Source organism: Gallus gallus, chromosome 20, assembly GCF_016699485.2.
Source record: "Gallus gallus isolate bGalGal1 chromosome 20, bGalGal1.mat.broiler.GRCg7b, whole genome shotgun sequence".
Taxonomy (NCBI): domain Eukaryota; kingdom Metazoa; phylum Chordata; class Aves; order Galliformes; family Phasianidae; genus Gallus; species Gallus gallus.
The window spans coordinates 6,587,055-6,601,578 of NC_052551.1; the positions used below are offsets into that span (position 1 = coordinate 6,587,055).

General features: G+C 39.0%; 1 protein-coding gene across 6 annotated transcripts in view; it reads right to left on the reverse strand.

Moving 5' to 3' along the window:
- Positions 1-14,524, reverse strand: part of PREX1 (phosphatidylinositol-3,4,5-trisphosphate dependent Rac exchange factor 1) — a 152,707-nt gene that overhangs the window by 56,937 nt on the left and 81,246 nt on the right. For all 6 annotated transcript variants that reach the window (XR_005841273.2, XR_001469660.4, XM_040650942.2 and 3 more), the window contains exons 6-8: positions 8,145-8,306; positions 2,958-3,091; positions 78-193 (exon numbers count right to left, since the gene is read on the reverse strand). Coding sequence is in view for 4 of the 6 variants with exons in the window: in XM_040650942.2 (XP_040506876.1) it covers positions 78-193; positions 2,958-3,091; positions 8,145-8,306 (412 nt within the window). In the remaining 2 variants the exon portion in view is untranslated. The remainder of the gene's footprint in view (positions 1-77; positions 194-2,957; positions 3,092-8,144; positions 8,307-14,524) is intronic.

The window sequence follows — 14,524 nt, forward strand, 5'->3', positions numbered from 1 at the left end:
AATATTTGGACTTTCTCTGTTTTTTTTTTGTTTGTTTGTTTGTGGTTTTTTTTTTAAAAAGGTATGTTTTCTCTTACCTGTTCCATCTTCCACATTCTCCACCTCCATGACTTCTGTATTTATTCGACCTCTGAAGATATAAAGGGATCCATTGATTGATTTTGTCCGTTTAGATGGTTTTTTCCCAGCAACTCTGCAATTAGGATTCAGACAGTTAGCTATGCATAAGCAACAAAAGCAAGATGTTTATTACATACATACATCACATATATTACAACACACGGCTTTTTTTTTTTTTATTCAATGGGCACAGAAAACAACAACAAGAATCAACCTGGGATATGACAATTAAAAAAGGAATTGAGTCTAGTGTGTTGTAGCATTCAGCCACTTCTCAGATTTTAAGTGCTCAATTAGTCTACAAAGAAGTTTGCAACAGCATCAGTACAGCAAGAAAGAGCTTATTTTGCATGATTACATGGAGATCGGGGTGTCTTTAAGATTTACATTCTTGAGTACTTAACTGAATTGCATATGAGTTTGGAATATAACCCTTAATACTACCTGCAGAAATGTTTTACTTGCCTACTCGGTTTGCCTACAGCTTGGAAGAAATTGTGGTGGGTGTGTAACATTCCAAATGTACAATGAAATGTGCAATGAGACTAGCATCACATGGCCTTCACTTGTGTCTTAAGTATCTCTGCATGTGGCATTCATGAAACTGCTGCTGTGGCAATTTTGCACTAGAGTTTGTCCTCATCCATAAGCTTTTCAGTGTCTGTTGAAGTATCTTATAAAAAAACTTCAGGAAAGCACTTTTCATTACTATTTATGTTCTGATTTTTATGTCTAGAATAGGTTTAAAACTACACAACCAACACCTGCTGAGCTTTAATATCTAAGAACAACCCTGCTATATGAACCAAAACATGACTGGTCAAACGATCACCACTTGAGATGGCAAGTGTCCAAACTCTGTACAGTGAAGGGATTGCTGTGGCAACTTGCCAGGAGTTCATAAAATTCAAAGAATAATGCAATAAAAAACAGCTGGGGAGAAATTTTTTGTCAGAGTGAAATATCTGTGATAACTGTGGTGAGATGAGAAACACCACGGGTTTTTGAACAATTTTTCCCTTTTTACAACCAGTTTTAGCGACAAATATAACTTTGGTAATGACCATAAATTAACATCTAATCATCCTGACAAGGCCTGAGATCTAGGAGCTATTAGATCATTTCCTAAATATGTCTGTTGGAGTCAAAAGAAAAGCTGTCCTAGCAGCCTTAATAAAACCTTTTAAATACTCAGCCCACTTCCCCACATGAAACATATTGTTCCTAACATCAGGATTCAATTTAAGCAGCAGTCTGTGATACCACCAAAAACACAAAACAATACTCAGCTCCAAGAAAGAAATAAAAAAATAAAAATCTATGTCATCAGTTTGGCAGGCTTCCCAAAGCTTCCGCAAAAGCTGCAATCGTAGCCTTAGATCTAAAATCACAAATCTAATTCTGATTCTAAATGCATCTTAAAATGGTCACAACAAAGCTACTTCTAATTTGTGCTATTGTTAGAAAGGTGATGCCCAAACTAAAATGTCTGCAGCACTGATTATCTACTGAAGATTTAGGGCTGAATTTTGATTGCACTTTTTGATCCAGGAAAACTCCACTGACTTGTATAAGATTAGCATAGTGTGAGATAAGAATTATCTAATTCAATTTCAAATTGGGAACTGACACAGGCAGGCTTTGTTTGTTTGTTTGTCATTCAAATCTGTGTTCCACTAACACCTTGGTTGTTCGTCAAGGAACAGCTCAAATGATCATGACAGCATAACTGGAAAAAAAAAATGCATTTCCATCCTGGGCTAATTATAAATAGCAGCTAGACAGGGGAAATATCTAAAACTAAGTCATGTAGCAATCCCTAAATTTATCTTTCACATTTGGCAATTCCCAGCAGACTTAATAAAATGTTCAGTTTTTTAATAGAAATCAGATTCTGGGCATTTCATCAGTTCAAGCTGTATTATTAGACAAAGATAAACAATATTGATCCTTTGGGAAAATCTAAGTGTTACAGCAGCCTCCTTCAAAATTAAGCCAAACTACAGAGTAGCTCAGTGACATCCCTGTACAAAAAACAGAGGGTTGCTTAAAAGGCAGTAGAACATTTTGTTTTCTAAATCTTAGTATTCCGGGAAATGTGCCTGGACAGCGGGAGGGGCTACACCAACCTGAACTACAAACAGAAATAGTAAGACAGCTCTTAAGAGTTCTATAGAAAGAAAAGATTACATATCAAGTTGATTTTGTTTTTTAATAAAAAGTTTTCAGTTAGAAGGCTCAAATTTCTGAACTGTCTTACATAATGTTTGAGTTTCATAAGGTAAAATGATGCAAAAATTGCTACTAAGATTAGAAAGCAAGACAATTCATAGAGCACATGGGCTGCTGATCTTCATCTCTTCCTCTATCCTCTGTGTCCTGCATCTACTAAATGTTCCCTTAGTCTTCTTTCCCCCTTCTTGGCTTTACATCAATTTTCATGTCACCCTCTTCTGCTTAGAATAACCTCACAAAGAAAGTTGGCAAGGCCTCCTTCTTCACATCACTCCTGGACATCCATCTGCTCTGGGAAGCCTTCCAGCTGTAAGAACTCACTTAGTGATTTTTCTGCACTGTATCAACTTCTGTCTTAGGACTCTGTGCTTCTCAGGGTGGGGACCCCATTAATCTCTGGCAAATTTATCCCATCACATAGTAATTTCCTCCTCATATAGTATATGCAATAGCAATAGTCAAGAACAGAAGAAAGTCACAACTATGACTCAGCCTTACATAGCAACAGGGAACACAGTGAGTGCTCAGTAAGTGATCATACTTCCTATGTACAAAGCCTCAGAATAGTTCCATTATAAAGCCATAAAGGTGGAGGAACTCACCTGGATTTCCTCTTGCAATAGACCAGTAAATTATCGAATAGAAAGAACATTCTCTCCTGGATATTTCCTGCTGAAATTTTTAACAAAGTTCCTTGGAGCAAGAGCTGTGTGCAGATATCTGTCAGATTTGACCCCTGAAACAGAAAAGACATCTTGTTTACTCTTCACTTTTTTGTGTGTGCACACAATGAAACATTCTTACTAAAATGCTGTTATTTTATCTGCGTGCTATTAAACTGCAAAATGATTGATGCATTTATGAAGAGGAAGTCTTCGATTTCTTATTTCAGTTAAACACATCATGCCTTTCTGGGTTACAAATGTTTTGGAATCTTCATACACTGTGATAAATCTCCCCTAATTCCAAGAGATTTTTCCTCAAAGCAGCCATATTGTGAATCTCCCACGACCATTAATTTTCCCTTTTTACCCCAAGCTATCACTGAAAGTATGACAACTGCTGGCTTTAAAAAAGCTTTATGAAAGAACAGTGGTACTTCCCTAGCTCTGATAGTCATGTTAGTCACTAGTAACCATCCCTCTGGAAAATCATCTCAGTGGTATATCTCTCTAACGCTTTTGTTAGAAATATTTGCCGGTGTTCTCCTTACTGGAGTTCTAAAGAATACATGCAACTTACAAACATAGCCATGAAAAATTACAGGTTGGATCCCAGACACTGTGCTAGCTGTCGTGAAAATTATTGTATGCATTTAACAGACACACACATAATCAAGCTTAATGCTCAAGACATTTAAGTGTACGAGGATCCCCAAAAGCTCAAAGCAACCAAAGCAGATCACTAAGCCATTAATTCCCCAAATGGTTATTATGATTATTTCTAGCAAAAGCTATCCCTGAGTCTTTGAAATACAGCATGTTATGGCCAATGGAGCTGAAAAACTGCCCTGGTTTGCACTCAGAACAGGCAAATTCCAAGTATCTCCACATTCTGAATGAACGCAGTTGGGAATCTGCTCTTCAGATGTTCTGCTGACCAAACAAGATTGGTTTGGCTAAACCACAGTCACTAGTGCAAAGCTCCTTGGTCTAGTATTACTTCAAAGGACCCTATTGAAAAAGGTCTCTTTTCAGAAAAACAGACACACAAGAAACATATACCACCCACTTCTGGAAAATTTGTATTTATTGCTTATTTGGAAGGAAGAACGACCTACAGTAACACCATGGGTTCTTTCCACGGTCTGCATGTAGATAAGGAAGTAAATTAGATAATACGATCTCTCTCTTGAGTCTTATTGGAAAACAGAACTGACTTTAGATTGCATGATATCCATTATCAACAAACTGCTTGACTTGCAAAGGTCCATTAAGTCTATATTCAGAAATACCCAAAAAGATTTGTAAAATGCAGTTCATCCCACTTAACTGAAAACATCTTTGTGAGCAGGTATGAAATCCACCTCCATCTAGAAGGCCACCCCAAAGGATTTGTTAGAATGTTCTTAGACATTGAATGACTGAATTTTTTTCAGGTCAAGTCTGCTACCATTAAGCTGAATTAAATCAGCTTTTCCGAATGCAATGCAGTTGCTGTAAAGGTGTGAATGAAGATTTAATTGATTGTTTTCTAAATCAAACTGTGCCAACTGCGCTGTCACTTGCTTTTCACTAACACAAAAGAAGCTATTCTTTAAAGGCTGCCAAGAATGGACACCAATGTCCAGATGTCTGTATTTTTTAGATTCAATTACATATGAACTAGCTAGATGCAGTGCTTCCATCTGTTGCTCTGATGTTTTTATTTTCTTAATCCATCTATAGAAATAATTAACAAGTGTCCAGAAATAAGCACTTGTAATTTGAAAATGACCTGCTGACCATGACTAACTTCAAGAGAAATAACAGTATGTCAGAATTATACGCCCAATGGCACATATGCAAATAGAAGCAGAAACCACCCAAATGTACAATATAAAAGCATGCTCCCCACATGAAAAAATTATCTGGCCTATTTTGTGCAGGAAATCAAAGCAAAGATTGCAACAGTTGCTTCTCAAAATCTAAGAATCTTTATTTTTCTGTCAGACCCATCATGATGGTATCTGAACATTGGTGATGTATTTCCTGTTGATGCATTTCCTGTTAACCTACCTACGTCTCATTTACACCCATTTGAGAGATTTTTCAATAGTAATAAACAGAGCAGGAAGATTTATTTGATGTTTCCTGAGACAAGACAGGATTTCTCACTTTTCTAAGTGGGACCAAGCTGCGGGCAAAAAGAAAACAAAACATCATAGCTGGTTAGAATTGCAAATTGCAGTCAATTTTGAAGTGACTGATCTGCCTAAGTGCTAACACATCTTACAGCTCATTCCATTCTGTGATGGGGGTTTTGTTTCCCTAAACATTTCAGATTCGAGAATGTGTGTATTCTTCATTATTCAGTGAAAATAACTCATGAGGAGGGACTCACCCCACAGAATAATCAATATACAATTAATAAAAACAGTATATTAACTGATCCTTTGCTAATCAATCAAAAATGTTCTACACAAGATCTGGCCTTCTTGAGCACTCTTTAGTTTCTTTCCCCTGTTTATAAACTAGTACTTGTTTCACAGAAGGATTATCCAAAATCAGATTGACCTGCCTGAAACTATTCCATAACATACACCTACCAGGATTCTGTGCATTCCAGAAGAATGAATCTGAGCAGAGTTAATTCAGATGAACAAATCTCTGATCAAGCTGCAGGCCCTCAGATGCTTCCCAGATTTGACCTACTTTAATGTAACCCACCATCATGTCTCCAAAAGAGTCTTACAGGATGATATCAGTTTATGCTCAGTGTTTGATTCTGAGACAGGGTTGTGTTAGAACGAGAAAGGTTGGTGAAGAAAAAGAGTGGAACTGAGAAAAATTATCTAAAAAAATAACAACAGTTCTGAGTGAAACTCCAGACGACACTCGAGAGCAAGAAGATGAGACACTGCAGAAGCAAAATCATTTTATATCGTTCCTCACATTGGAAATATTGAGGGTAGCACTGAGGGCAATAGGATGAAGATCATACCAAGGATAGTTCCACTGGAACAATTTAAAGAAATAATCATTACAAAACCCAATGAAACTGTGCTGACATAGTTAAACAGAAACACTAGAGAAAGTGGAGCCTGTTCCAAATTAAGTGAAGAAAGTTACTCTAAGTTGGGCTGCTTGCACACACCCCAGAGTCAGGCTACATCTCATGCAGTCATAAAAGACATGTCATAAGAAAGCTGATGCTTACAACTTTTTGACAGTTTAGATGCCTTGTATTAAAGCTGTTGGAAACCATAGGCCTTATCAGATTAGTACATGTATGCATGAGCACACACACAGAGCTTGAATGTTTCGGAATCTGTAACCATAATAATGGACAAAAGAGATTCACTGTTTCCTAGTAGAGATTTCCATCAGATAAACTCAAAATCTGAACATAAAAGTTGCCTTATACACTTTCTCTTGCAGACAGTTCTGTGTCTTGTATACCTCCATTACTAAGTTTAATTGCTTTTAATTCATCATTTGCAACATTCCACAGGATAGGAGTTAGGAATCCTTCTCATTCAGAATATTTTGTGAAATACATCTGAAAGAACTGAAACCAGCTATTTACAAACAACTCTTTGCTCAAGAGTCATAATTTGCAAGAACATAGTACTATGGCAACCCAAAAATAGAAAACTCAATCCGTTTCAAATTGCTTAACGTGCACATAGAAAAAAAATGTGATACATTTAGCATTAGTCTGCATTTATAAAGCTGGTCTTCCTCCTTTTAATGAGCTACTAGGAGACTCAGAAAATTTCCACAGCTTACTGGGAATGAAAAACACTTTTCCCTTTTTGAGCTTTTGAGTTGAGTAACATAGGTGACTATCTTTCAAAATGGTGTATATAAACAAATAAGAAAATGTTTTCAGACCCAGACTGTTGCTGTGAATTAGTCTGCCTCCCCTCATCCACTGTCCCCCCAAATTTCATTAAGTTTGATACTACTTCATTTATTACATCATGCACACTTTAGGAGTCATGCTTCAAGCCCTGGAGTTCAAACTATGCCTCTTGCGTAGATGACCCATGAGTTGCATTGCATTTGAAATGGTTTTGACTGCTTCTGAAAGTCCTCCTATATAGAACATTGTATGACTTTTTTGTTTGCCGAGCTTGCTATCCAAAAAATACACAGCTGGATATCTGGGTTGCTCTCATGTCTTTAGCTGGATGCCAAGAACATCCTTCGGGGAGAAAATAAGCAAGGTTTAAAACATACACGAAAGACAGAAAAAACAACCCAAAAAAGAGTCATGGAGAGCACCCAAGAGTCCAAACATGAGGAAGTTTACATGACCTCTAAAAAGATGTCCTCAGCTGGCAATGATCAGTCTCGACATTTTAAATGTCAGTCTTACTAAAGGCTGACGCCAGTCTCCCTGTGAGACCATTTAACACCATTGACTCCCTGTGGTGCATCTCCCAGAGGCTTCCAACTCCACCATTTCAAGAGTCTCAACTAAAATCATCACAAGATAAGCTGCCAATTCTTTTGTGCACCATCCCAACTTAGCAGTATTTCTCCTGGGTGGCTCTTTTTCCATATTTCCTCTTTCCCCAGGCTTCACACCCCAGTTCTCTACCTCTCTTACTTTTTTCTCTTTCATACTTAAGTGATTCTGCCCATACCGATCCACTCATTGAGAAACACCTCACTGAAAACACATCCATGAGAAACTTAACTGGAGAAAACACAAACATAATACTTACTTTCTAATCTAACTTTATTTTTTACACAGGAAATCTGTATGACGCCAACTTTCAAAGCTCACACAAAAACTAAAGGCTTGTAGGAATGGAGAGAGAAGTTTGTGCTATTTAGAACACTCCTGATTTCACTTCTGGATTTGTCCTTCAAACAAAACCTGCCCCTCTGAAATTTCAGTCTTCCTCAGTTCTAACAGCTCTACCTCTTTTAAGATCCACATCTTCTGCTACAATTTAGCAGCAGCCCACACACTCAGAAATAAACACTGAATTCTAAACCTGTCAGAGTGATACCACCCACACCTTCAAGCACATTTGCACATCAGAAATCCCTGTACACAGCATGCATCACCAAACTTCAGCCCACTGCACTGAGTAGTGAACTGTCTCCAGGGAGCTTACTAGTCCTGCATCATACCTCCCATCCTTCAATGTGGGACTGCAACTGTTCAAGGGCTTCCAGTTTCTCCATCTGTCTCTTGGTCTCGTTGATATTTGTGCAGACTGTTTTCATTGCCTGCAGTGCATTCTGGACAGCTGGGTGATCAGGATGCTTAGAGGGAGTCCTCTTAGCCAGTTCCTTTAAAAATAAGAAAGGTTAGATGTAGCTTGTGGAAAGGCCAAACACAGCATTAAAGTACAATCCTGTAGGAAAATGCTAGAAGTATTCCAGATTTAATAGGTTTTGTAGACAGTGTTCTCTGCTCCTCACACCTGCAAGGCTGCTACTTCATACGAATGCTGCTAAATAAATGATGAAATCACCATGTTAAGTACATCAAATTAAAAGAGCTCAAGCCAAATATGTTTTGCTGTGTCACATACATTTGTTTCTGGTATGACCAAGACAGGCACACGGCAAGTGGTGAGGGCTTCCCAAAAGGCAAACCTGGCAGAGTGACGTGTCTTGACTGGAGCAAGTAACGTAGAAAACAACTTGTCTGCAAAGCATTTCCTAAGAGCCTGCTTCACTTGTTTCAGTGCACAACATCCCATAAACACTGACCACTGAAGAACAACAATGGGAAAACTTGAGACCCGACAACATCTACCAGATTGGCAAAGGGGCAACCAATGTCAACACACAATTAATCATTTTTTAGACCAACGCTATTTTATAGTCAGCCACAAAGGGACAGAAATGCATTAAAGAAACCTTAGCTAAGCCTGGTAATTTCCTCTTGATACATAATATGGTGCTTAAGACCCACATTTTCAGATTGCCTGAAATATTTCTCCCTGTTATGTTTTGCCTCAACATAGTATTTGGTTATTTTAAAGTCCTGTGACTAAGTGGCAAACTGCTGCTGAACTGCATCATTTTGCATGAGAGAGGAGAACGTTTGAAACGTTGTCAGAGAGCCTGCACAGCAGAGGTGTGATCTGGACAGAGCTAAACTGCTGCAGTCCATAGCTCCCACCGGTATGGGCAAAGACAACCTAATTGTTCCAGGTGGTGAAAGTCCAGGATGAGATTACAATCCCCAAATGCTTGTCATAGCCTCCAACAGGGTTTATTCTGTAGTCTGATTTGTCTTTGGCTTCTCCACATCAACATGTTAACCTAAGCAATTGACTCTTCTCCACGCTAATTTTTGCCATATTGACATGAAAGATCTTTGTGCCGTGCTGTCTTGCTTGACACTGACATACTCAGATTTCAGGTGATCCTGGGAACTACAGGGGCTTGCCTCCCTTGAGCTGGTAGCACAACATGGAACACAAGCACTGTTCCTAAACTGGTTTCTGTTCATACAACCTCTAGCTCAAATTAAGTGGTACTTTTAGGGTCTGGTTCCAGGGCCTGTCAGTGAAGGGATGTGGGCTGACGCTCAGCTTCTGCTGAAGCCTGCTAAACCGAACACTGTGTTGCTAAATCAAGAAGCCTTCTCTGTTCTATAGTTGATTCATACATAAGCTCTATGAAGTTCTTCAGACAGAAGTCACTTTCAGTGTGTGACTAGTTTGTCATGTGCTATCTCTGATAACTAGCAGGTATAGCTACAGAATAAACAGTAGGACTGTGAGGTGCTCAAACAACAGCAAAAGTGGAAGGCATACTTTAAAGGAGGAAGCTAGTGCTAAAAGTAGTACAGGTTGTTCCAGCCTCTTTCACAGACGGTCTTGGTGCTTCCTCATACTGACTGGAACAAGACTTAGTTTGCTAGCACTAACGAATTATCTTGACACCCAGTGTTACAGGACTGCAAAACATCATTTTGATTCTCAGTTTTGCAGAACCTGTTAAACTATCATCTGAATCTTGAGATTAAACTACATAACTACTGAGACTCTTAAATAATTACAAGAGGCAAATATAGCAATTGGAGGTATTCTCATGTCCACACAGTCAGATCTGGGAGATAGAAAGGTCCAAATGAATGGGAGAGTATGTATATGTTTGTCCAATGAAATTGGACAATTTGATTCTTTGCATAGATCAGGTATTTTGATAATATACTCAGAGCTGCAACTTCTCCTACCTCATAATTATAAATGGTGATTGACAGTGCCTTTTGTCAGAGGAATGATGGAGGAGATGGGTTACATGCTGACAACTGGGAATCCCATTAGGAAAAGGAATTAATGACCTTGCATGATTTACAGAATAACACATGCACAGGAGAGCTGCCTGCTACAGCTGTCAGTCACTACCACAAACGTAACTTCCCATGGAAGTTCTTACCCATATCCTACTTTTGTTCAGAATAAGTCGAGGGAAATTAAATGTTTAAAAAACAATAATAGCAAAGTAGGAGAGAGATGTTGTTGCAATTGGTGACACTAGCTTCTGCTTCCAAAACAAATTGCAGAATTTTTGCTACATGACAAGTGTTAACCACTCTCCTTTAGAAACGTATGTAAATATTAGCACTGTCTAAACATCCTTTTTAGAAGTATCAACAAGACACAGAGGAAGAGATCATCATTCACAGAAGACCACGGCTGCAATAAACACAGACAAGAAACCATCTTCTGCTATAGCAGAAATTGTACCTACACATGTGCAATCAAGAACTATTTCTCTCAAGGTTTGCTTGTAGGCAAAGAAAGACAGTCTGTAGCATACATCTGTTTTGCTGTCTTGAACAGCACAGGAGTCTGCAACTTTAATGCCCTACATACCTGCAGCTACACTATCTTCCTAATATGCAAGACATCCCTCAGCTACTCCTGTGCTTCCTGGTGCCTGAAAGCAGGGAGGGAAGATGCAGGAAGGAGCAAGTGCCTACTTTCTGAACCCCAAGCATATTTTTGCTTCTAATGTGAGGAAAAGGAAGCTCGTTGAGATTCAATCCTTTTCTATTTTATTCCCAATCCACCCGTTACCCTCCATCTTCTGACTTCAGAAGATTCTTTATGTATCCAAAGGAGATTTTGAAGACGGGAGAACAGAAAGCAACACCTTTCCCTCTCCTACTAGCTACCTGGTGCGCTGAACAAGAGCAGGAGAGGGGGGTAGGTAAGGCAGGGAGGGCACTAGCTAGGGTATTCAGTTTTCTCAACAGCAGCAGTAGTTGACAGTCAGGGTCCCTCTGGGGCAGGTGACTTTCTTGCCTTCATCACTGCTTAGTAGGAAGAGCCCTGCTGCTCTGACATTGTCAACCCCTATAAGAACACAGCCCAGCACTTCTGAAATACAGCCAGGGAGCTCTGGGTATTTATTTATTAGAGTGGCAGATTTATGATGTGTAAACTATAAGAACATTTGCCAACACTTAGGAAGGCAGCTGAGAGACAGACCAGATGGCAAACCTTGGGTATGACTGACCTGTCCTCCAGAAAGCTCATATATAATGCTGTCTGGAATGACTGTCTCATGTGTTGGAACTTACGCACTACAAGGCCTAGAATATGAGGTTGCTGGCACTTACAGAAGACTATTCCTTGCAAAGAGTGTCTTCAACTAATTCATAAAACATCGACTTTCTAGATATAGACTTGTTAATCCTTCAGACTAACCAGCAGTTGGGAACAGAAAAGTTGGTATTTTTCAGTCTCTCTCATCCCAGGCATTATCCTCTGACTTCTCTCTTTCCTTCAGAGAAAGAGAAAAACAGAAAAAAGAAAAGTTGCAAAAATATTCTGTATTGAAAAAAAATCTTTAATGAACTAAGATGGAAACAAAAACCATCTCCTCTTGGCACAACATTTCCCTCTCATTTCACTACTTCCTTGCTGCAAAGTTTCAGGTTGGGACACTCATAGCCCCTTTACGCAGAGCCCAAATGATTTTACAGAGGGAGTGGTAACAAGGAACTGTGTTGGACAGCATCAAATGCTTTGCACAAGTCCAGATAGATGAAGTCAGTTGCTCTTACTTTTTCAACGAACACTGTGATTGTAGAAGGCCACCTAATGTGTAAAGCATGATTAGCCCCTAGTGAAGCCATGTTGGCTGTCCTCAGTCACCTTGCTGTTTTCCATGTGCCTTAGCATAGCTCCCAAGGAGGTTCTAACCCAGGATCTCGCCAGGCACAGGGGTGAGAACAACTGGCCTGCAGTTCCTCTGGTCTTCCTTTCTCCCCTTTTTAAGAATGGGGTTACACTTCCCTTTTTCATTTAGTAGGAACTTCACCAAACTGCAACAACTTCTCAGGTATGATGGACACTGGCTCAGCAACTTCACCTATCAGTTCCCTCAGGACCCTCAGATGCACCTCAATCTCATCAGGTCCCATTGACTTGTGCACCTTCATGTTCCTTAAATGGTCTCAAATGTGCTCTTCCCCCACAGCAGACATTCTGCCTACAATGAATAGGGCAGTGTGGGTAAAGCACTTGCAACAAATTGAAATTTGAAGCAGAATCAGAAAAGTCTGCTTGCAAGCTACAATTTTCCAACTAATTCTTGAAAGAAACAGTGTAAATTAACACTGGCAAAGCTCTTGCATTTGGATTCTAAAAGATTATTTGGCTTCTTGGTTCCATCTGAATTGTCTAGCAGTCAGGAAGTAACTATATAGGAAAGGCAATGCTAGAGATTTGAATGCTATCTTACTTCCTATTAACTATACCCCTACCCCACAAAAAGAGAACTCTTCATAGAAACGTCAATCTTCAATTATGCAATGTAGTAAAAGGACTTCCAGCTAAAGTATTTCAGTATCAGATGCAGCTTTAAATAGCTTATGGCTAAAAGAGTTTCAAATAGAACAGAATCTAAACGTAAGAAGTAATCACATAAGACAACACATCAGCTGTTCATGCATTTGTTTACCTACTAATTGTGCTTGGCACACACACATGAAAAAACAAACAGAACAACAACAACAAAACTATGAGGAGAGAACTCAGCAACAAGAACACTGCACAGGAAGGTGCAAAGAGGTAGCAGGAGGGATGATGAGCAAACAATGCATGCAGGCAGAGGAAACTAGAGGTTTTTCAAACGCAAACACAATTTTAATATTTCCTAGCAGAAAGGATGTTATTCTGCTTAACTGATCTTTTTTAAGAAGTCTGTCACCCTTCCCCATGTCCTCCATTGCTACACAGAAAATGATTGTGTACTTAAAACTGACAGCTGAACATGTTTTGCAGTTTAAATATCTAAGTCCCTGTGTTTTAAAAATTCCTTCTTCCTATATTCATATTCTTCTCGTCACCCACACATGGCTTTAACACTAATTCTGTGCAGTGACTGTTAATGTCGAGCAAATCATTGCTTGCCAGGCTGCGTCGCTTTGCACTACAACCTATTGCCATGCATAAAACATGGTTTCTGGGATGCATCCGTTAGTTATTTTAGTGAACATCTCAGGATGACAGAGATAACAAAGACACCATATTTCTTATAAATTCGAAGAGATGTGGTAATAAATGGTTCCATTCCAAACTGTGCAAAAAAAAAAAAAAAGAAAAAAGGAAAAAGGAAAAAAAGCTCAGAAAAAACCATGTTCCTTTCTGTTTCAAGGATTTTTGTATTTGTATTTTCAGTTTTTAACATTTGCATGTATTAAAAATCTATTTTCCACTTAAACTAACCAGAAAATAGATGCTACAGCAGGCTCTGCATCTGCCAATCACAGTAGATTTTTTTTTATCCTGTATACATTTAAAATGTACAACCTCTGTATCTGTTTCTGCAAGGTAAAAACCAGGCAACAGTAAATCAGTGAAAGCGATGACATTAGGTGTACCATCAAATCTGCAAAATATACCAAATTAGAGCACAACAAAAACATGTTTTATATATATTAGCAGTTATTTGATATGATATATAAGAAGTGTCGAGGACAGAAGTATGATTTATAAATTGGCAGCGTTCCTTACAACTCTGTGGGGTATATATAACTTCTAATGTTGTAATGTTATTCTACATAGACTTGGATTTCAACCAGGCAGTATTATGAATCTCAGTGCAACATCACTCTTCTGAACAGGAGGTGCAAAACCCCAAAGATTAAACATATTCCATTATGGGTAACTGACGTTCTTCCTTAAACATTGCTGAGAGGAATGGGGAAGATGGAGAGGGGGGAGAGCAAGTTCCTTCATCCACCACCGGCTTCCCGTTTTTCCCTTTCACATCCCAGGCACTGCACTTGTTGCAGTCTGTGTATGCCTCACTGTTGCGCTCTCCCTTTTGAGAAGGCTCTCAGGCTGGATGCTTAGCTTTCTGCCTACAGGTTTTCTTTCTCTCCTAGGGCCAGCAAGTCTTCCATCACATGAAACAATACATAATACTGCCCTAAATCTTCCATGGAGTCGTTATATTTTTAAAGGATCAGAGCTGGAATGTGCATTTCTGGCTGGAGACCTAGCAGCTCCTCTAAGAGAAGAATAAACATCAAA